Source organism: Physcomitrium patens, chromosome 7 (assembly GCF_059467195.1).
Source record: "Physcomitrium patens ecotype Gransden chromosome 7, ASM5946719v1, whole genome shotgun sequence".
Lineage (NCBI taxonomy): Eukaryota > Viridiplantae > Streptophyta > Bryopsida > Funariales > Funariaceae > Physcomitrium > Physcomitrium patens.
Genome location: NC_143416.1, coordinates 40,021 through 61,379, shown reverse-complemented (window position 1 = coordinate 61,379; position 21,359 = coordinate 40,021). Strand labels below are relative to the sequence as shown.

The following is a 21,359-nucleotide window of genomic DNA, read 5'->3' as shown; positions in this document are numbered from 1 at the left end:
CCAGAGGAAGAAGGCGGAGCAATGGATGACGAATGCCTCCCTCCGATGGATGACGCGATCCAGGTTCTGAGGATTCCAGCTCAGTTCGTGGACACCCATCTTTCCTCATTCACATCAACAGAACTCCATCTTCAAAGCTCGGGAACAACTTGGATAGTCCTGTCCGGCGCCAATCTGTTTCTTTAGTTCCGAATTTCGCACTCGCATTCTCAGACAAGAACACCTCTCGTTCCTGTTGCCGCTATCACGGCATTGATAGAAACAAAATTGGTTTTGGGTTGAATTGAATTGCTTGGCTTTTCATTGTCTAGCACGGTAAGCCAGGCTTCATGGCGGAGACTCTCTTGTCTCTGCGCCTTGTGCAAGTGGCCTGCTTGCGCCCTCTCTCTTTAGTCTTCTCTTCATGCCGTGTTTCTGGAGGTCCTCTTCAGGCTCTTCAAGGGCCTCGCCTCATTGTTTCCCCCGCGATATCTTCCTCTTATCGCCTGCAGCCTCTGCGAGCAGCTGCCAATAATGACCAACGTACTAGCCGAGCGGTACCGTGTTTCTCTCCACCTCTATCTACTTTGAGTGGCTATCTACGTGGTGATTTCGAAGTTTTTTCGTTATCGCACTGTACATTCATTTGCATTCGAGAGAGATAGACCCAATTTGAGAGGGACTCATACTCGCATATCATGTTCTGAGCAAGTACATAATGTTGGTGGAGAGGATTTCTGGAAACAGTAGCTAGGTCATGAAAGTTTAATCTCCGTTAGAAAACCAAAGTGTTGTCGTGAGGGTGAAGTGATTCAAAAGGCAGTTGATGCTGCCGCAACCTATGTGGTAGTAAATCAATTGAGATTACAGGCTGTCTTTGGATTTAATTTTTACAGAAAATTAATCATAGATGGTGCTGATGGTGCTGTTGGAGTGGACTCATTTTCAGGAACCTTACTTGATTGCGAAGCTTGACTCAGCAGAGCGAACTTACAAGGAGCTATCGGTAAGTACAAACCACTAACAGCGTACAATTAACCTACATTATCTGGTTGCATTTTCTCTTCAGCCTTATTTCATAACTTTACGTGACGTCTTCGTTGAAACTTTGGGGCTCTTGTCCTCGTTCTCAATTTAGGTTTTTTTTGAAGCACTGGAGCTGGATCTAATGTTTACTACCTGACCCTGTTGTAGATGAGATTGGCAGATCCTGATGTAGCAAACAACAATAACGAGTACCAAAAGATTGCGAAATCGTTGGCGGAATTGGAAGAAATTTATCAGACCTACCAGAGATTTAAGGAGTGCGAAGCGCAACTAGATGATGCTAAAGGTGATTCTGGAACCTGATCATGGCTGATTTTGTGACCTTCCTTTGGTACAGAGTCTCATGGAAAAGTTGTGTGAGAATGGGTCCTAGAGATGGCGAAAGACGCAGCAGGAGATAGAGAAATGGCAGAGATGGCAGCCGAAGAAGCTAACATACTTGCACAACAAGTAGAAGAGCTCGAGGAACAATTAAAGGTATATATCTTTCTCTGAAATCTGACTTCCTCAAATTAATCATGAACACTATTTGTGATGCAGTGGAAGAAATCGGTGTCTACCTACGCTGTTTTATGATTTTTAATTTGATGGTGATATATGAGGCAGGTCATGCTGTTGCCAAGTGATCCTTTAGACTCCAGAAATATTATGCTTGAAGGTCAGCCCTACTGAAGACTCTCACCCTCGATACATATATTTCAACCTTCTCGTAAAAGTAGTAATGATGTATGAAGTTGTAGTGCATAGAAGTAATTCAGAAGTGCTAAGTATCACCGACATTTGAATGCAACGAAGTAGTGCTGGTGGATGCTAGTTTGTTTTTTCTTTTAAAAGCTTACATTCTGGTATGTTTGGCCGCAGTGAGGGCCGGTACTGGAGGCGACGAGGCAGGAATTTGGGCAGGGGACCTTGTAGGTTTACACATGACTTCTCTTCACCTTCACATGAATGAAGACAAAATTAAATTTTGGTTTTCATGATTGCATGTCTTAGACTTTGAAAAAAATAATTTGAACGTCTCGTTTTTCACGCTCTTGAGCGGTGGTGTCAATACTTGCAGGTTCGGATGTATCAAAAGTTTTCAGAAAGGAACAATTGGAGATGCTCCCCTGTTTCTTGTACTGAGGTGATGATTCTTACATTCTGTTCGAGTTTGAACCAGCAGATGTCAGGGGATAGCAAGCTGCTTAATATTAGGCTGCCTACAACCTTCAATCGGTAAAAATGACAAAGAAAGTTGGAAAAGAGTAGCTTTTAGTAGTCTACTGACTTCTCAAAACTGTTCAGATCACTTTATTTTCTTTAAAGTCGTTAGTGACAACGTGAATGGCGATGTGTAGGCAGAAAAAGGTGGCTACAAGGAGTTTGTTTTGGAGATCACAGGGGAACGCGTGTATAGTAAACTTAAATATGAATCAGGTGTGCACCGGGTGCAGCGAGTGCCAGCCACAGAAAGTCAAGGCCGAGTTCACACCTCTACCGCTACGGTTGCAATCATGCCTGAGGTAAGTGTTCTGTAAAGGTTTGCGCAAGAATCTCCACAATCCTTTGATGAGCATTCAACTGGATTACGTACATTCTTACACTTCTCCCGAATGTGAGACTCGCAGGTTGATGAAGTCGAGGTCGTGATCGATCCAAAGGATATAGAACTCACGACCGCTAGATCTGGTGGTGCTGGAGGTAAGCTTGGAAAAATTCTCTCCTAGTTTCAGGAGTTCTCGATAATATGTATAACTTATCCATTTTATGCGCCGCAAAACTCACATCATCGATTGATGACTATGTATGCAGGTCAGAATGTAAACAAGGTAGAAACAGCGATAGATCTGTTCCACAAGCCTACTGGAATTAGGATATTTTGTACCGAGGAACGCTCTCAATTAAAGAATAAAATCCGAGCATTCCAACTCCTTCGGGCTAAATTGTATGAGATCAAACTTAGAGAACAGCAAGAGACCATCAGGAACGCCCGTCAATCTCAGGTATGACGGCTCAAATGTAACAATTTTCGTACAACCTCTATATTGCTCTACCTAAATGTCTCGTCAAGCAACAACGACTCATACAGCAACAGCAACAAAGTTCAGTAGCTATTATTTTAATTCATGAGTGGGCTACCACATCACATGCAGGTGGGGACAGGAGCTCGCTCTGAGAAGATTCGAACTTATAATTACAAGGTATGACGCTAGATTGGATTAGGACATGATTGCTCCTCTGTTGAGGAAGACTTGATGTTGTGTCTTTTATTCTTGAAACTGATACTTTTGCAGACTTTGGCAATTCTAACCAGGAACTTACGTCATCAAGAGTACTAAGTAAACACTCGCTTTGTTTGTGAAATCTATACAGGATAATCGGGTTTCTGATCATCGGACAAAAATAAACTTTGACCTAACTACTGTTCTTAATGGGGAATTAGAAGGTCCTGTTCAGGTATGCTTGCAGTCTCTCAATTACGCCCGCAAGTTCGTTGGCTTCCCATTCAATTTTGCCTGCTGTATGTTGAAGTGGAATGCTGTAACAAGATTTTGAGTCATTTACCAACCCCCCCCCCCCTCAAAGGTAAAAAAAACCAAAAGATGTGTGTGTGTGTGTGTGTATATATATATATATATATATATATTCTTATTGATACTCATGAGCTATGCTATTTTTCCGTGCAGTCATGTGCTGCTTTAGAACAGAAGGAGATGTTGGAAGAACTTGCTGCATCCATGAACCAGTCAATGGTTTAGACCGGTATGTAGTGGTGGATGCCAAATCAACACGTACTTTTGCTTTAGTGACTATTATGACGAAGGGTATTTTCCTCATTCTTGATTTCTTCATCAACTTTCTTCCCAATTAATGAGAATTCTTTGAATTTTTGTACTGGCTCATTGTCTTGTACACAAGATAATCAAGTAATTGGCTTTAGCAAGTTGATTTTACTCATACAATCGTCATGGATGGTGGTTGCCAGTTCACTCCACTTCTAGTACAAATGTTATTTAGCATGAGCTACTAGTGGAATTGAACTAAATCTATTAGTTCTAAATACAGAAAGGCTGGCAAAGACTGACAAGAATCTAAAGAGAAGGATTGTATGCAATAGACAAACAAGGAAGAAGACAAAAGGCATACTAAAGCTTTTTCAAACTTTTGTTATTGGTTATAATATTATTTTTCCTTTGATTATAACAATTAAAAGGTCAATTTTCATTTCCAAAAAATGTATTGATTTAAGCATAAATGAGATCTTAGATGTCTTCAAGAGAGAATTATCTAGACTATTTTTAAATAGAGAGGTTAGTTAGAGGTTAAAATTATAATAGTACTTGATGGAAGAAGTGACAATTCTATTATGGATGAATAATGTTATATTCAATGATATCCATTAAACAATAATTGTAGGACGTTACATATACAAGAGAAAGATATTTATTTTTTTTGTTTTATAAAAAATAATCTCATTTATTACAAAGGTGATTATAAATAGATAGATGTGTTTATCTTAAAATGTATCATCATATTTTAATAGTTTTTAATGTTGAAAATTTCATGATGAATAAATATTTATATTATAAAAGATAATATTTATTTAAATATTAAAATATATATATATATATATATATATATATATTTTAATGTTGAATCTATTGGTTGTTATTTTTCTATCTCATTGATGCTACAAATGTACAAAAATTATAAACAATTATGGAAGATAGAAAATAATCTTTATTAAATGTGTTTTTTTTTTTTTTTAAATTAACAAAGAATTTTTTAACTATTCAGCTTAGTTTTGATATATATATTGTCAATAAAAAGCATAAATATGTTTTACTATATTTATAAGTTTTTTAAATAACTTCCATATATGTTTCACTAATGTCATATCTACACCAATATATAAGATACTTTAACCTATTTTAGGGCCAATTTAAGTCTAAAACTTCTTTTACTTTATATTTTTTTTATTATTGTTCACTTTTATGAAAAACAGTTGGTATTTGTCTTCTTTTTGATATATCCATTGTCTTGCATGGCTTAAAATGAGAGACATTAAATACACCATGAAATTTCATAAACTACAATAGATATAATCAATATGCAACCAGATTAATTTGTCTGCTAATAAGAAATGATTCAAGTCTACAATAATCCAATATATCACAAAAGAATATAGTCTTGATATTACAACAAAGAATCCATATCTTATTGCCAACATGGAATTGAGATTGTTCCTTGTGATAGACACGTGAATTGATTTTTTTTGTTCTCGAGTTTCATCAAATTATGCCTAAATTGTTGCATATAACTCCAATAAATAATTTGCTAAATCTTCTACTCTATAATTATTAACATTTAAGAAGTGAAAAGTATTAAATTATCGATGATAATCATAAATAGTATAAAAAGATAATTATTGAATAACAAAATGTATTGTATTAATATAGGTAAACTATATCAATGGCAAAAGAATTGTCCAATTATTTTGATGGTAGTTAATGGAACATCTCAAATACTACTCAAATGTTTGATTTATTTGTTTGATTTGTCTATTATTCTAAGGATGAAAGACCATAGATAATTTTATGCCTACCTTCAATATCTTAAAAATAACTATGCAAAATCAAGATACAAATTAATTCCTTTAATGTGTTATAATATCCTATTACAATCCATGATAGTAATAAATATTATGAAGAAAGAATCTAGGTAAATATTATAAAAATTTTCTTGTGATAGTTTTTGTATATAGAATAAATATGCCATCTCAGTAAAAAAATCTACTTTTACAAATAAAGAGTCATAAAAGCTTAGGATTAGAAGATATGTGATAAATTGGATAGAAATAAATAACTATAATTGTTTTGATATAAGTAATGGTTGGAGAAGTCAATAAGGTTGATGGCGAGAAGTTTTTGATTTTAAACAAATATCACTAGATTAAGCAAAGTCTTTAAATATGTTCTACATTTGATGCTATCAAAAATTTCTTGAGATGAACTTTAAGGTCTTATTATATAAAAAATGTCTTATAATTGAAAAAGCATAAAAAGCTTTAAAAACTTATAATTACACTTCATCTTTAAGAATATATAAATGTCCTTTAAAATAGAAAATATTGAACTTAAAATCAAACTTTGAAGTATTGTGAGATTTAGAAGAAGTATTCTTTATATCGTATACAAGAAGATTTGAAAACATACTTTATTGAATTCGATTAAAAAATATTGAATCCATAATTAATATTAATTTTATGGATTTAAGTTTTATGTCACTTTAAAAGAATAATTTATTATAAATAATTTAATGTCACTTTAAAAGAATAATTTATTATAAATAAGTTAATTTCACTTTAAAAGAATAATTTATTATTAATAAAAAACTATAATTTTTTTCTTCTTTTGGTGCAAGATAAGAATATTTTAAAATGACATCTAATAAAGTATATTGTTTTATTGTCTATTAGATGGTATTAAAAATAAATCTTAATAAGGACATAATTCAATCAATTGGATGACAATTTAAAAACATATGCCAATATAAAAATCTTATTAAATACATAAATAATTATTAAACTAAATATTTTACCAATAATAGTGCCATTCTTAAAATGAATCTACAATTGCAAGAAGTTTTTAATAATAGATTTTATAATTAATTTTAGTTGTTTAAAATTTTCTTGAAGTAAAAGCTATAAAGTGAAGTTTGTCATATACGTTCAATTGTGATAATATTGCATAAAAAATAAAGATTAAAACATATTTTTATATATAAATACATTAGAATAATTAATATTATACAAAATTGATGCTCCTATGAGAATTGTCTTCATAGATTCAAATGTTGCTTCAATTTTTTTATTCTACATAAGTTTGTATTTACAAGTCAAATGTATAAGTGAAGTTGTGATTTAAAAAAAAAAAAAAAAAAAAAAAAAAAAATGATAAGATTTGATAGTAATTGGCGAATTTCAAAAAACATTGGATGTATGTCAATGTTTTTAAAATCTTCTAATCCAAAATAATTTGAACTTTCCAAAGATTCATGACAAGGATATCATTTGAAATAACATATCCTACAAAAACAACTTGGATTATACAAAATATACACTTTTTTTTATCTTGGAAAATAATCTTGAATCTCTAAATTTTTAAATTTTAAAAAAAACAAAATTGATATTTTTTTTTTTGTGTTTTTAGAGTAGATTCAAATGTTATCTAGATAACAAAAGATGAAATCATTTAAAAAATCTTACAATATATCATTTTTTAGATGTTGAAAATTAGATGGTGCATGTAAGAGTTCAAAATGCATAACATTATATTTAAAATGTCTATATCTTATTCAAAACGTAGTCTTCTATTTATTTCATGTTTTTATGCAAATTAGGTTGTATGCTCCTTATAGATTTATTTAAATATAAATCTAGGCTTGATTTTATTAGGTAAAAAGTTATAATATTAATTATAAATATTATTTATTTTTATAGTAATTTTTTTGGTTATTTAATAATTGATACAAATCCATAATGTTTGTCTTTTTTCTTTATAAATAAAAAAGAGGCTTATACTAGAAATTTTAAATGGCATATAAAGTTTTTGGCTAATTTTTTATTAATAGAATCCTTAATTGAAGCTAAATCATTTTATGATAAGTTGTAGATTGGTCTAAATGGTAATTAATCTCTTTCTTAAACATAAATCTAGTAATTTTAAAGACAATGTTTTAGAAGAATATTTGTATTTTCTTTTCAAAAATATCTTAATTATTTGTGTATTGGCTTGATATGCTGCTTAAAGTCTTTCTATCATTAAAAATAAGTGTAGCATAAGTAACAAAATAAGTCTTTTTTTTATAGCATACATGAAAATTTTTATATGTACAAATAAGGATTTAATTAAATTAGATTCATAATTATTAATTTGATTAGCAATTAATTTAGTTATATCATAGAAAAATTAAATTTTATAAAAAATTTAATTTATATAAGGTTTAAATTTTATAAAAAATTTAATTTATATAAGGTTTAAATTTTTTTAGCCACAATAAGCATCAAATGATTGAATTAGTAAAAATTCTAATAATATTAAATATCAATAAATTAACATGACCACTTTTTTTATTTCTATATAGATAGTTTTATATTTATAATATTTAAAAAATAAAAGATGATCATTTATGACTTTTATATGCACATTTTTTTTTTTTTTTTTTTTTTTTACTAAGATTATATTATGTCTTTTAATAAATTCTTCATTTAAGAAGTAAGCTAAGATTGTTAAATCTAGCTAAAAAGTTTTTGTGATTTTTAGATCTTAAACAAAAATCTATAATAAAAATAGGTGAGGATTTTAAAGAGATAATGAGACCTTTACTAAGTGTTGCATAAAATATAAGTTGTATTGTTCCGATTGTAGGTAGCTAAATTCATTTATTGATACATTGTCTTCATTGATATTAAGGACATGAATCTCAAAGAAAGAAAAATCCAATACACTCTTTTGTCACTCAAAAAGATTAGAAAGTCACTCAAAGATGATAATATATTGAATTAGAATGGTTATTGCCAAAGACAAGAAGATTAAAAAGTGTTGAAAAAAGACTGAGGACTAGAAAGATCTTGATAGAATAAACAAAGCTTCACTCTTGCCTCCAAATATACCATCTAATTAGGAACTACGTAATAATGTTCTATAAGACCTTTAACATGTGTCAAAATTATAAGACACATGTCTTAGCTTGCAAGACAAAGTTTTGTATATGTGCACTACATAATTACCTTGTTCTACAAGCTATCAATACATTTGACACATGGCTAATTTGTTGACCAAGTTTTTAATCTACTAATTAACTGCAAGCATGTGTAAAGTCCAAGTTGCATCTATAAAGCTTCTAGGAAGCTTGTCGACAAGATATTATCTAATTAATTTATTTTTATTTACTTCTACCTAATTATATATGTAATTATTGAGCTAAATATGTATTTTTGTGGCACTTTATTTTGTAGTTGCATTGATTTTTTGGACAATGTTGAATATTGTGCTAAGCTTCTCTATATTATAAGTACAATCATGCTTATTAATTTCAAGTCTTTTTTTTTTTGAGAGAGAGAGATTTAAAACTCGTCACATCAATTTGCAAAGGTTTTAGTTTTAATAAATATATTTTTGAAACTTAAGAATTGTTGTTATGACTTGATACGCTTCTTTATGATCAAATCTTTGTTCTTAATGTCCTTCAAAGAATCAATTAATATATATAATAACTTAAGCAATAAATTATTTCAATAATTTTTTTTTAATATTATTAATAATAAATTTTAGATATCATCTTTTAATTCATATTAAAACTAATTGAAAGAGACTTTAATATTCCAATCTATATCACAATCAAGGCTTTTGAATTCAAAAATATAAATGATAGTTAAACGTAAATCTTGTTTTAAAGAAAGAAAGAAAGAAAGAAAGAAAGAAAGAAAGAAAAAAAGAAAGAAAGAAATCTTATAATTTTTTCTTAATCACTCCCTATAAATGTAGTTGTAAATAATTTTATGAATAAATTCAAATTAAATAGGTGTTATGAATCTTTTTTTTGTCAAAGATACAAATCATAAGGGATTACTTTCAAAGAAGACTTATATATAAATCCTACTTAAGTAAGTCTAGTAAAATATTGAAAAGGATGGAAACTTAAATAGAACTTAATTTATTGTAGAAATCCTTAAAAACTTTGATCTTGTTCCATTAACTTTTATGGCATACTAATCTTTATATTTTTCATACTTTTAGTACCAAGACTTTTAAAATATACTTGTAAATTTAATATGTTTATTTCTTTCAATTTTACAATTTATTAGCATAGACATTAGATCTCATTATTGACTACTTCTATAAATATAAGAATAGTATTTTTATAGTTGATATTGATATTACATATGAGTATTGATAAGTTGATAAAGATTTGTAATCATTGCAAATATATTCTCATTTTTATCAAGTATCTATAATTTGTTCAGGGTGTTCAAAGCAAGACTATGCTCTAAATACATTAGCATCAATTTATTTTTCTTCCATATTTCTAATAGACAACTTCAAAAAATCTATAAATCAAATTAGATAAGAATAATTTGTAATCTCTAATATAAAATAAAAAAATCCCACAAAGTAGATTAGTTCACTCACTCTAAAAAAAAAAATCAATAGTAGAAAAATAAAATAAAAATGTTAGTATGAAGGTATGTAATTTGCAACCTTTAAAATATACAAATAAAAAATACGAGATCCATTTATTGCTAAAATCAAAAAAATCTAAAATTGGTATTTTTATTAAAGTATTGAGAATATAAATCATAATAAAATTCTAGAAAAATAATGCATTCTATTAAAACTTAAAAAGAGAAAGCAAAAACATCATTAATAGATAAAATATAAAAACAATAATGTCTATTATTAAATACATAATATAGAGATTCTTAAACTAATATAGCAATACAAAAAAGCCATTGATAAAAATAAGAAAGGAATCACTTTTGTCTCTATATATATTATCCAAGTAAACAATTATGTGACAATGTTCTATAGGTCATTCAATGAGTGTTCAATTTACAAGACGTGTCTCTAACATAGAAGATAAGTTTTCTACATGTGCAATGTATGGCCAATTTATAGCACAAGTAATCAACATGTGTGACTTGGATCCAACTTGTAAAAAAAATAGTCAACATGTTCAACAAGTGGCCAATTTTTTGGCTAAATTTTTAATATGCCAATCACCTACAAATACTCATAAAATTAAATTTGCATCTATAAAACTTCTAAGAAACTTTTTAACAAGATTTTATCAAATTTATTTATTTTTATTTCTACCTAACTCCTCTTATCTTTTTAATTACTAATGCAAATATTAATGTCTATAATAATATATGCATATATAGAAATAATACAGTATCAATTTGTAACTTTTATTCTAAAAAAAAATTCAAATCATCATGTTTTATAAAATTCATATATTCATAAAGTTGTATTAAAATTTTATAAAATATAAATATTATATTTTTATTAAATTTTAAATATTATTGATATATTTTAACAAAAATTTGTATTGTTGGACACAAAAAAGTTGATTATAAATAGTAAACTTAAGATTTTTTTGCAAGTTATGTAGGACTTTTTGCTCATTAAGAATTTCTTTGATTTTGGCCAATTAAAAGGCTTTTTTCTTATTATCTTATACTTAAGCTTCCTTAATATGTAAATAAGATATTGCTAATGCCATCACAACTTTTTCTTTTGTCAACACAAGTTGCCCTAAATTTGTAGACCATAGCATAATGCAATTTATAGAACATGGCTAATACACACCATATTAGATGAAGTGCTCATACTTTTTAGATTTGCATTTTAGTATTCTATTGAATGCATTGCTGCGAGCAACACAAATTTTTGATGGCTTATGATGACATCAACAAAAATTGTGGTGACATTAGTAAGATTATATATATATATATATATATATAATACAACCATACATGTGCATATGATTAAATTTAAAATTAAAAAAATATATTTTAAAAAAATCCCATTACAATCTCATAACCAACTGAATGTCTTTTTTAGAAATGACTAATTGTTCATGGAAAGAGTTTAAAGATAAAATGATCAAATTTCAGATTTGACCTTTTACATTTAAAGTTGTAGTCAAAGGGACATCAGACAAGGAAGTAGAAGACAAGTAGTGAAATAAAATTATACATGAAAAATAGTTGGAAATGATGCAGTAGGCTTCATCCTCGTGACGATACCAATTCGGCAGAATTATGGGGGAGTGTTTGTAGGAAGAGTAATAAGGAGAAGAAGGAAGAGGGAAGGAGGGGAGGAGGGGTATAGGATACGGTGGTGGGGACTAGGAGGAGAGGCAGGGAGGGAGGTAAGGGAAGGGGGGCGACCGTGTGAACGGGGACATATGTGCTGGAAGCGAAGGTAAGGGTTCATACACTCCTGCAAGGGTTTAGGGTTTTGGCGGTCTCACTTGCTGCTGCTGCTGCCCCTCCAGCAACAGCGCCATCGCCGGTTGTTTAAGCTCTCCTTTTTTGAGTCTCATTGGGTTTTTTTTTTTTGGGGGGGTGGGGTTGCATTGCCTCGATAGTTTGGCACGGCACGGCTCGGCACCATGTCTCCTTCACTCTTCTCCGCCTTCCACCCTCACGGCTCTGCTCTTGCTCTCTCCGCTGGTGATGGCCGTATCAAGGTGAGTTGTTGATTTTCGCATTGACTCCCCCTCTCTCTCTTCTCCCTCCTCTTCTCTCCTTCCGTTTTCTCCTTCCTCATTTTTTCTGTGAATAATTGCAGATTTGGGATTCTATTACTGGAAACTTGCGTAACGAGTTGGCGGACCTTCCTTCACTGCCTGCTTCCACCGTCGCCTCTGGCCATCTTGCGCTGGACTACACCTGCATGGCTTGGGGTGCTCTGCCTTCCAACTCCTCTACCAAAAAGGTGCCCGTTCTAACCCCCTAGCCCGCCATTTCATGATTAATTCCATCGTTTTTGTTTTAGGTGGCTTCCCGTACCTTCACACTATTTTTTCATTTTTTTATTTTTCTCTCTCAGAAGAAGAAAGGTGCGAAAGAGAAGGGGGGCGCGGCGGTTGTTGTTGTTGGCACTGGTAGCGGTGATATTATTTCGTGGGACACTACTCTCGGAGAGCTTAAGTGGCGAGCTAGTGATTGTCATGCGGGGTCTGTCGCCGTATCCAGCTCTCTGAATCCTGAATTCCAATTCTCTTTGTTGATGAATGCTTTGCAAGGGTTCTATTTATTAAATCAACAAATGCTGCTTTCATAGGCGTGAATTGTTGATCCAAATGTTTCACCTCTTTGTCAATGACGTGAAGAGTTGTCTCAATCTCAAGTGAGTTCAGTTAAGTTCGGTAAAATATTCTGACGAGTCAAGGTTGCTTGATGTAATGTCATTTTCCTGTTAGGTGTCGAGTAGAGGTCTGGGTTCTGTCAATGATAGTGGACGAGACGGCTTCTCAGCTGTTGCTGGTTTCTGTTAATAACCCCTAAGTTCTTTATTGGCAGGAGTGTGACATCTGTAGCATTTAGCAAGAGCGGAAAAAGGCTGTACAGTGTAGGCCACGATGCGCACGTGTGTGAATTGGATAGCTCCTCTGGCCAGGTGCTTACCAAGTTCCGGGCAGCGAAAACACCTCTGTCTTGTGTAGCTGTTGCCGAAGGTCTGTGATCCCTCTCGCTTTCTTTTTGCAGAAAACTGTCTCTTCGATCGAAATATTTACCTGGTACATAAATTTCTCTCGTTTGTGAATAAACCATTCAGTGTCACTAACTAAAATAATAATATACTGTGATACTATGCACGTTCTTTCTTGTGATTCTATTTGTATGTTAGCTAGTTCGAATCTCTCTTTTTAATTTGTGTACGTCTTGACCCTTGACAGTTAGTCATATGTATGAAGAATGTTCCTCACTGCTGAACTAGAAGATTGATCATGACTGTCTACTGTATGTGTAGATGGTGGTACCGTGGCGGTTGCAAGTGCGGAGGTGAAATTATTCGATCTTTCTAGCAAGAAGCGACTTCGAAAATTTCCCGGGCATCCTGTACGTCTACTTTATTTTTACTTTTTTGAAGCCATCTTCCTCCATTTTTTTCTTCTTCTGGAATTCATTACCAATTTCCACCGTACGAGCGTTTTACGTGGTTTTAGGTTGAATCCATCGCTAATATCAAAATGGCATTTTGTACGCATCGTTTACATGAGTCCCGTTTGCTTTCATGTTATTGAAAAATTATGAGCACATAATCATGGTGGCTTATTGACAGACCACTTGCTCGTCTGCAGACTCCTGTGAAAACTTTATGTTTTACTCCAGATGGAAAGTATTTATTGTCCGCTGCAACGGGGGAACGTCATGTTGTATTGTGGCATGTGGAAGGTGGAAAATCAGAGACATCTGCGCCTATCTCACTGTCTGTAGAGCATCCAGTAGCTACAATCGATATCTCTGGGTTCGACGAGGATGGTGACGTTCTGAGGGTAATAGCTGTTAGTGAGGGTGGGTGTGCATATATCTGGTCTGCTCCAACTGTAAATGAGCTTGAGACTACTAAACCCACAATCATTAGTGTAGGACAATCTGGGAAAGGCAGAGCAGGTGCCAAACCCCGTATTCTAGCTGCAAGGTGATTGCCCTGACACTCGTGGGTGCTGGCGTTCCGTTTAACCTTCAGATTTTTTAAATGCTCAACATTTGTGGGCATCTACTCTGGGACTCACACTTGTGTGCAATTCATTTTATGTAGGTTTTTGCAGAGCGATGCAACTGTTTTAGTTGTTCACGGCACCTCAGTCAAACCTCACTTCGAGAAAGTTCCATTATGCGGCCAGGAGGGCTCTAACATCGTTCTTAGTGCAACTGTAGAAGGTGCCTTGCTGCCAGCAGCTGATGTCGTCGAGCAGTCGAAATCAGTGTCTGTGCAAGTTACTGTACTAGGTCTTGATAATGCAGGTGAGGCGGCAATACCTCGACCACAGATTGACATAGCGTCTGCAAAGAAAAAGGCCAAAAAACGTCGTGCCGAAGCTGAGGACGAGGAAGCACAGCCTAACTTGAAATCACCTGAAGAGAAGACGGACATGAAAACCGATTTGGACGACGTTGCTCTAACTGTACCAGCTGACGAAGAACCAACGTTAGAGGAGAGAATGATTGCACTCAAGGTAATTGAAGAAGTGGATCTTAAAGATCTCAAAGGCGATACCCACGACCTTGATAGAACAGTGGTACCTCGAGCAGACTCCCTACAAGTTCTCCTTTCACAAGCGTTGCAGGCAGATGACAATTCTCTCCTAGAACAATGTCTCAACATACATGACGAAAAAGTTATATCAAACACCATACGAAGATTACGTCCCTTTGAGGCTGCGAAGTTCCTCACAGTTGCTGTGTCGAAAATGGAAGGAAGGCCTCAGAGGGCCTTAGGCCTGGTACCCTGGGTTCGGGCTGTATTACTGCAACATGCGAGTTTCGTAATGACCAACCTTGCCTTGCAACCTGTACTCACTTCATTGTATCAAATAATTGAGGCTAGACTGTCGGTTTTCCGGCCGCTTTTGTCTCTTTCAGGTCGACTAGACCTTGTCATGGCACAAATCCAGAAAAATGAATCTCAAAGCAAAGAAGATAAACAAAACGAAGCTGCTGTTGTTTATGAAGAGGAGGATGATGATGGACCAGAGGCTATTAACGTGATGGTTGATGGTGGATCGCAATACGAAATGGAGGATGAGGATGATGGGGAGTCTGAGAGTGAAGATGAGGACGAGGATGACGATATGGAAGATGATGATGACATGGAGGAAGATAAGCCTGATATCAAGTTGAACGGAAATGGAAACGGATTGTCAGATGGAGACGATGAAGACTAGTGGTATGCTGCTAGTCTTGTTTTTCTTTTTCTTTTTTTCCTGTTTTTTTCTTCTATCATTAGGCCACCTTACCACCTGTACGCTACCGCCGCTGAAGCTGGTAGCTCCAGTATTAAACATACATTACTAGCAGGACGCTAAGTATGCTGAGAAGGATGCTTGTCACCCGAGCTGCTGATATTTCCACTATTTATATTCTGGTTAGTGATGGATGATCAGCAGTAATGGGTAGACATTGATTTGGTGGCGTGGTGGTGCGGTAGATATTGACTCATTCCCAAGTATTGATTCTGTACATGGTGGCATCGTGACACTTCTGCTTTTTCCTCTTTTTAACTAGGTTGATGTAGTTGTGGAGTAAATTGATTTGGTGGCATGAAGATGGCCACGATTTTCTGGAAATGTAGTGCGGAAGTCAGAGCAATAGAGTGCGTTGATGTACTTCCGCACAGTTCGGAGATACAGTTTTGACCTACGAGTTCACTAAGATTACGTGAAGAAGCCATGGCTTATGCTATATACAACCACAATTGGAATCGTAGCCCATTTCCTTTCAGATAACTGTGTTGGCCCTTCTTTGGAGCAGCTGGAGAGGTTCAGTAATTTTAGGCTGCCTGTAATGTCAGATTTTCAATTGCACCTGTGCATGCTTGCGGGCTTGAACAAGTTTCAGTCATCCTCTAGATTCCTATCAATCTTCACAGTCCAGGTTATTTTCTAACTTCAATTTTAAGGATCAGTAATGTATTAGAAATATCTTGTTCAAACACGAACTACTTACATACCTAGAAAATATTGGACGTGGAGTTTCATGTGGAACTTCCTTTAACAAGGAACTTTAAATATTGTAGCTGGATGGTACTCTCCAGACAGGCTTTCTACTTGATGGAAATCTTACTTCTACAACGCCGTAGAATATTACCAAATCTTGGTGATTACTCATCACAAAAATCTGATACGACTATTATTAATTGACCAATTGATTACTGTACATGTAAATGAATTCGTGTAGAAACTTATTACTTCCACACGATTTCTCAAAATTGATGTAAACCAAAAATTCAAATTCAGACACTCAATTTGATTTTAAGGGTATTCTTGCTACTGAATCAGGCTTTATATTTGCACTTGCCCACAGAACATAACGTGTACTACTAAAATCTTGAAATCTTCTACTAGTTTTGTCATTATGTTTTAAACTGGTCTTCAATTTTCTTCAACAAAACAATAACATAAGAATATCTGATGTTGTTCTGGTCGGAGTCCATGTAAAATGGATCCTTTTCTTAAGTTGAAGGCAAATGTGGTACTACATTATTGTAATGTATTTAAAAGTTTGAGTATCATTTGTATTAGAATACATTAAGGTAATTAGATGGGATAAATATTTCGGTCCAATTCTTTTCTATTTTAATTGGAGCATCAATAAAAGGCAATTGAAAAACTAATTCTAAATTATTTCTCTTTTAAAAAAGGATAAATTGATTAAATTTGAAGGAATTAAGAAATCATGGTGACTAGATGGATTTTAAATCAATATTTTTTAACCATGTTTAATACATGGATACTATATATATATATATATATATATATATTTATTGTAGATTTATTGAAGGACATTTAATCATAGTTACTGATAAAGATGATTGATTCATTAAGAATTAGAACTCTAAAGATTTTTACATATTATAAATGTTAAAGTATAATACAATAGAATAATAGTAAAGTGGTGTTCAAACTCTAAGTTTACAAAATAACCTATCAAATTGTAAGTATTTAAATTATTTCATTTATTAAAACTTAATAAAAAAATAACTATTTTTATATGTTCCTTAAATTTAATAACTAAATAATTAATAGAAATATAATTTTTTTTCTTTAATTATTTATGATATTTTTTTGTAGTCACATCTTTGTTGACATACTTCATGTCAATTTAACATCAGGATCTTTTACTATTCATGAAAAACAATAATTTTTGGTCCACTACTAAAATAATAAAAATTATCAGATAATATTCTCAAGTTAAAAATATACTCTCACAAATATTAAATTTTTTCTTCTCTTTGAATATTAAATGATTATTACAATGTTAAATTAGAAAATTGGTGAATTTTAAATATAGATTTCTTTTTAGACAATGTAGTTGTGATTCTTTGAACCAACAATAAATAAATAAATAATAATAATAATACAAAAGAAAGCTAAAAACAATTAGATAAAAATTAAACAAAACAAAGATAAATATAATTTAATCAAATGCATCATAATTAGAATATATTTAGAACCAAATTCAGCTCAATATAGCATGTATTACAATATATATATATATATATATATATATATATGTTTATATTGACAAAGTAAAATATTATTGACTTTGAAAATTGGAAAAAAATAGATGAAAATTTGTGTCAAAAGTGAATTTTAAAATTTAATTTTAAAAAATGGAATATATATATATATATATATATATATATATCAATGACATAAGTTGGTTATTTTATAAAAACATTATTTGACTATGTAAATGATTAATAGGAGATTTGATTTACTAAGCATTAATAGATGTTGTGCACCCTTTCTTTAAGTTGTTTTATCATATAATAAAGCAAGTAACACTTTACATTGTAATTTGTCCACTTAAAAATTAGTCAACTATAGTTTGTTGTAATATATATATATATATATATATATATATATATATATATACTATCAACGATAATAAATTATTGAAATTTTTTATTTCAATAAAATAAGAGAAGCTCAAGTAATTAATACAATTGGAAGTCTTAGTGTTAAAATTGTTAAAACTACGTTTTTGTTTTTTCTTTTCTTTTAAGAAGATTTAAATTTTTTTAAGTATTTCAAATAGATTATGTATGTATTTTTGAGGTTATAAACATTCCACCAAAGAAAATACAAAATACTATAAATTATACATTTAAAAAGTATTTTATAATTTTTTTATCATTTTATATAATGTTGTATCAAATTATAAATAGTCAATAAATACATTAATTAAATATTAAACCAAAAATATAAAATTTTATATGGAAATGTTGATACAAAATTATATAAAAAAAATTCATAAAATTTCTCATGTTTATGATAAATTTGTAAATATGTATGCAGTTTGATTTATTATTAGTACAATATTAAATTGATCTATCTAAATCTTAAATCAACCTACCATGTGATGTATGGTACACTTCTATCTTTCAAAATCTACTGTAATATTTATAAGATGCTGGGGACATGTATGTAAATTATGTATATACATGCCTCATTAAGGTTCTCAGCATGTCAATGCTTCAAATCAAGCAACATGTTGGCTAGGCTATTGTCACTTCTTGGCAGGCCCTAGTACTTTTACAATGGATGATTTTTCAGCCTAAGTGACATGTTAGTCAATTCAAGCAAACATCTTTGGATATCCTCTTGCTAGACATACATACATATACAGTGTTGAATATATGTTGTATGGTATATTAAAAGATATAATTGCCTCAAAAGACACATGGTGATTGGATTGAAAATTAATGTAGGTTGATTTAATACTTTCTTCTTTTATTTGAAATTATAATTTTAAAAAATACCAATCTATTTTTAAAAACTTATTGTTTTTTTATTTTTTTGTTCAACACCTATTGTAATAACAAACTTATGATGTTGTAGTGCTTTTTTAAATTCCTTTTCTTAAAAATGTTTTGTTTTTTGTTTTCCAATAAAAATATATCATTGTAATAAATATATTTATTTTAAATTATAAATATATTTTTTATTTTTTAATTATCAATATAGAAATGAACTTATAGAGATTTAAGTAAACTATACTATGATTATGCTACAGTTATGAGTCAATAACTTTAAAATGAATAACAAGATAAAATCTATTGAAACAATTTCAAAATGGATATTGGATACAATGAAGTACATGTCAAGGACATACACTAGGAAGTTGTAGAAGATTCTAGAAGGTTCTAGAGAAGCTTTGTAGTTTGTAGAAGCTACTTGAGAAGTTTTCAAGCTCATGGAAGCTGCTTGAAAAACTTCTTAGCTTGTAGAAGCTGCTTGAGAAGCTTCCTAGTTTGTAGAAGCTACTTGAGTAGCTTCCTAGCTTGTATTATATATAGGAGCCGAGACTGAGGGGATCTTCAGTCTTGACAATACATCTCTTGGAGTTCTAGCTCACCTCTCTAGTATTGTTCTTGTACTCACATGATTAATCCAATTCTTGCTGATTCTTCTTGAGTTTCTTCTTTTGATTTCCAGTCAATATTCTAAATTTGTGAAAGTTTGTCGAGACTACACTCATCTTTCATATCAAAGCTAGTTCTTTCTTGTTAGAGTCTGGATTATCCCTCAGCTTGAAGGTGCTAGTATTTTAGAGGTTGCGGATTACTCTTCTCTAAACTGATATTTCTTCTATTATAATATTGGAGTCTTATCTTTCTTGGAGATAGAGGATTATCTCTCTTCTTGAAGGTTTTAAGGGATTTTAGAGGTTGCAGAGTACCTTCTTCTAAATCAATACTACCTTCTTGTAGAGTCATTTCTTTCCTTCTCTTAGAATGGCCGGAGGTCAAAATATTAGTATGTGTCATGGACATACATTGGAAGATTCTTCGAATATTCTTCTAGAATATTCTCTAAAGATTCTCTAAAGATTCCTTTAAAAGGTTCTAGAAGATTCTTAGAATATTCCCTAAAGATTCTCTTAGAAGGTTCTAGAATATTTTTAGAAGGTTCTAGAATATTCTGATAGATTCTAGGAAGTTGCTCGAGAAGTTTCCTAATTAGTAGAAGTTGTTGGAGAAGCGTCCTAGTTAGCGGAAGTAGCTCGAGAAGCTTCCTATTCAGTAGTATATATAGGAGTCGAGGCTGAAGGGTTCTTCAGTCTCGACAACACATCTCTTGGAGTTCTAGCTCACCTTTCTGGTGTTGTTCTTGTACTCATCTGTTTAATCTAGTTTTGCCACTTCTTCTTGAACTTCTTGTTAGATTTCAAGTCTGTATTTTGTGTCCGTGACAGTATGACTGAAAGTGCGGAGTCCAAGTTGGACACTCTTATTATATTATCACAGAGAAATGCAAAGATAGAAGGAATCATTGCAAGACTTCATAATGATATAGCATCCGGGATGGCTTAATTGAGGATTCACCAACCTCAAGCTTTGGCACCAAAAGAAACAACTTTGCCTCTAGTTCAACAAGGACTGTTGGTCTTACAACGAAAGGAGCTCCGAATTAGCCTTCTAGACAAGTTTGATGGTACGCATTCTAAGTTTCAAGGTTATGTCAATCAAATTAGATTGATAACAGCTTTACACCTCGAATGCTATTCGACGGAGGAGTCACATGTTGGATTGGTTGAAACTTTGCTCACAGAGCAAGCTCTATTATGGTTTGCTCATTTGTTTGAGAAAGAATCATCAATTTTGAACAACTTTGAAATTTTTTTGGAGGCATTTGTGGAAGCATTTGGCAAACATGATAAGGCGCGATGGACTACAACAAAGATTCAGTCACTACGACAAGGAGCATGCTCCGCGTCAATCTACGTATCAGATTTTAAAAAATTATCGTGCAATATCAAATGGGACGAGAAAGCATTGATGAGTCAATTTTATTAGAGCTTGAGGGACGATGTGAAGGATTTATTATTATTTCTTCCTAATCCACGAACGCTCAACAAAGCCATTAACCAAGCTGTGAAGTGTGATAATCGCCTGTTCCAATGTCGCCAAGATCAATGCTCAAGACAACATACAACTCACCATGCTCCAAATATGTCAACAAGTAGCGTGAATTCACATTCGAAGGTGGAAGACATGCAAATTGACGCGATATGTGTGAAATCCCTAACTCTAGAAGAAAAAAAGTGG

The 21,359-nt window shown here is 32.1% G+C and overlaps 2 protein-coding genes across 3 annotated transcripts; both read left to right on the top strand.

Annotated features, from left to right (window-relative positions):
- The first annotated feature begins 187 nt into the window (after nt 1-187).
- LOC112284259 (uncharacterized) lies at nt 188-3,903 on the top strand. Its single transcript, XM_024523926.3, has 13 exons — nt 188-536; nt 929-985; nt 1,174-1,312; nt 1,400-1,503; nt 1,633-1,684; nt 1,888-1,937; nt 2,087-2,152; nt 2,367-2,531; nt 2,637-2,709; nt 2,821-3,011; nt 3,162-3,209; nt 3,382-3,465; nt 3,696-3,903. Exons 1-13 carry the CDS (start codon nt 330-332, stop codon nt 3,765-3,767), a joined length of 1,308 nt encoding a protein of 435 aa, XP_024379694.1. The 5' UTR covers nt 188-329; the 3' UTR covers nt 3,768-3,903.
- An 8,140-nt stretch (nt 3,904-12,043) lies between these two features.
- On the top strand, nt 12,044-16,032 carry LOC112285058 (uncharacterized). Of its 2 annotated transcripts, XM_090251601.1 has the most exons (8): nt 12,044-12,267; nt 12,369-12,515; nt 12,630-12,757; nt 13,103-13,257; nt 13,554-13,642; nt 13,885-14,225; nt 14,346-15,473; nt 15,812-16,032. In XM_090251601.1, the coding sequence occupies exons 1-7, from the start codon at nt 12,190-12,192 to the stop codon at nt 15,469-15,471; spliced, it is 2,064 nt and encodes a 687-aa protein (XP_090107727.1). In that variant the 5' UTR covers nt 12,044-12,189; the 3' UTR covers nt 15,472-15,473; nt 15,812-16,032. The 2 variants fall into 2 exon arrangements, with proteins under 2 accessions (XP_090107727.1, XP_024381323.1); XM_024525555.3 differs by having other exon boundaries at nt 14,346-16,032.
- Nucleotides 16,033-21,359: the final 5,327 nt, after the last annotated feature.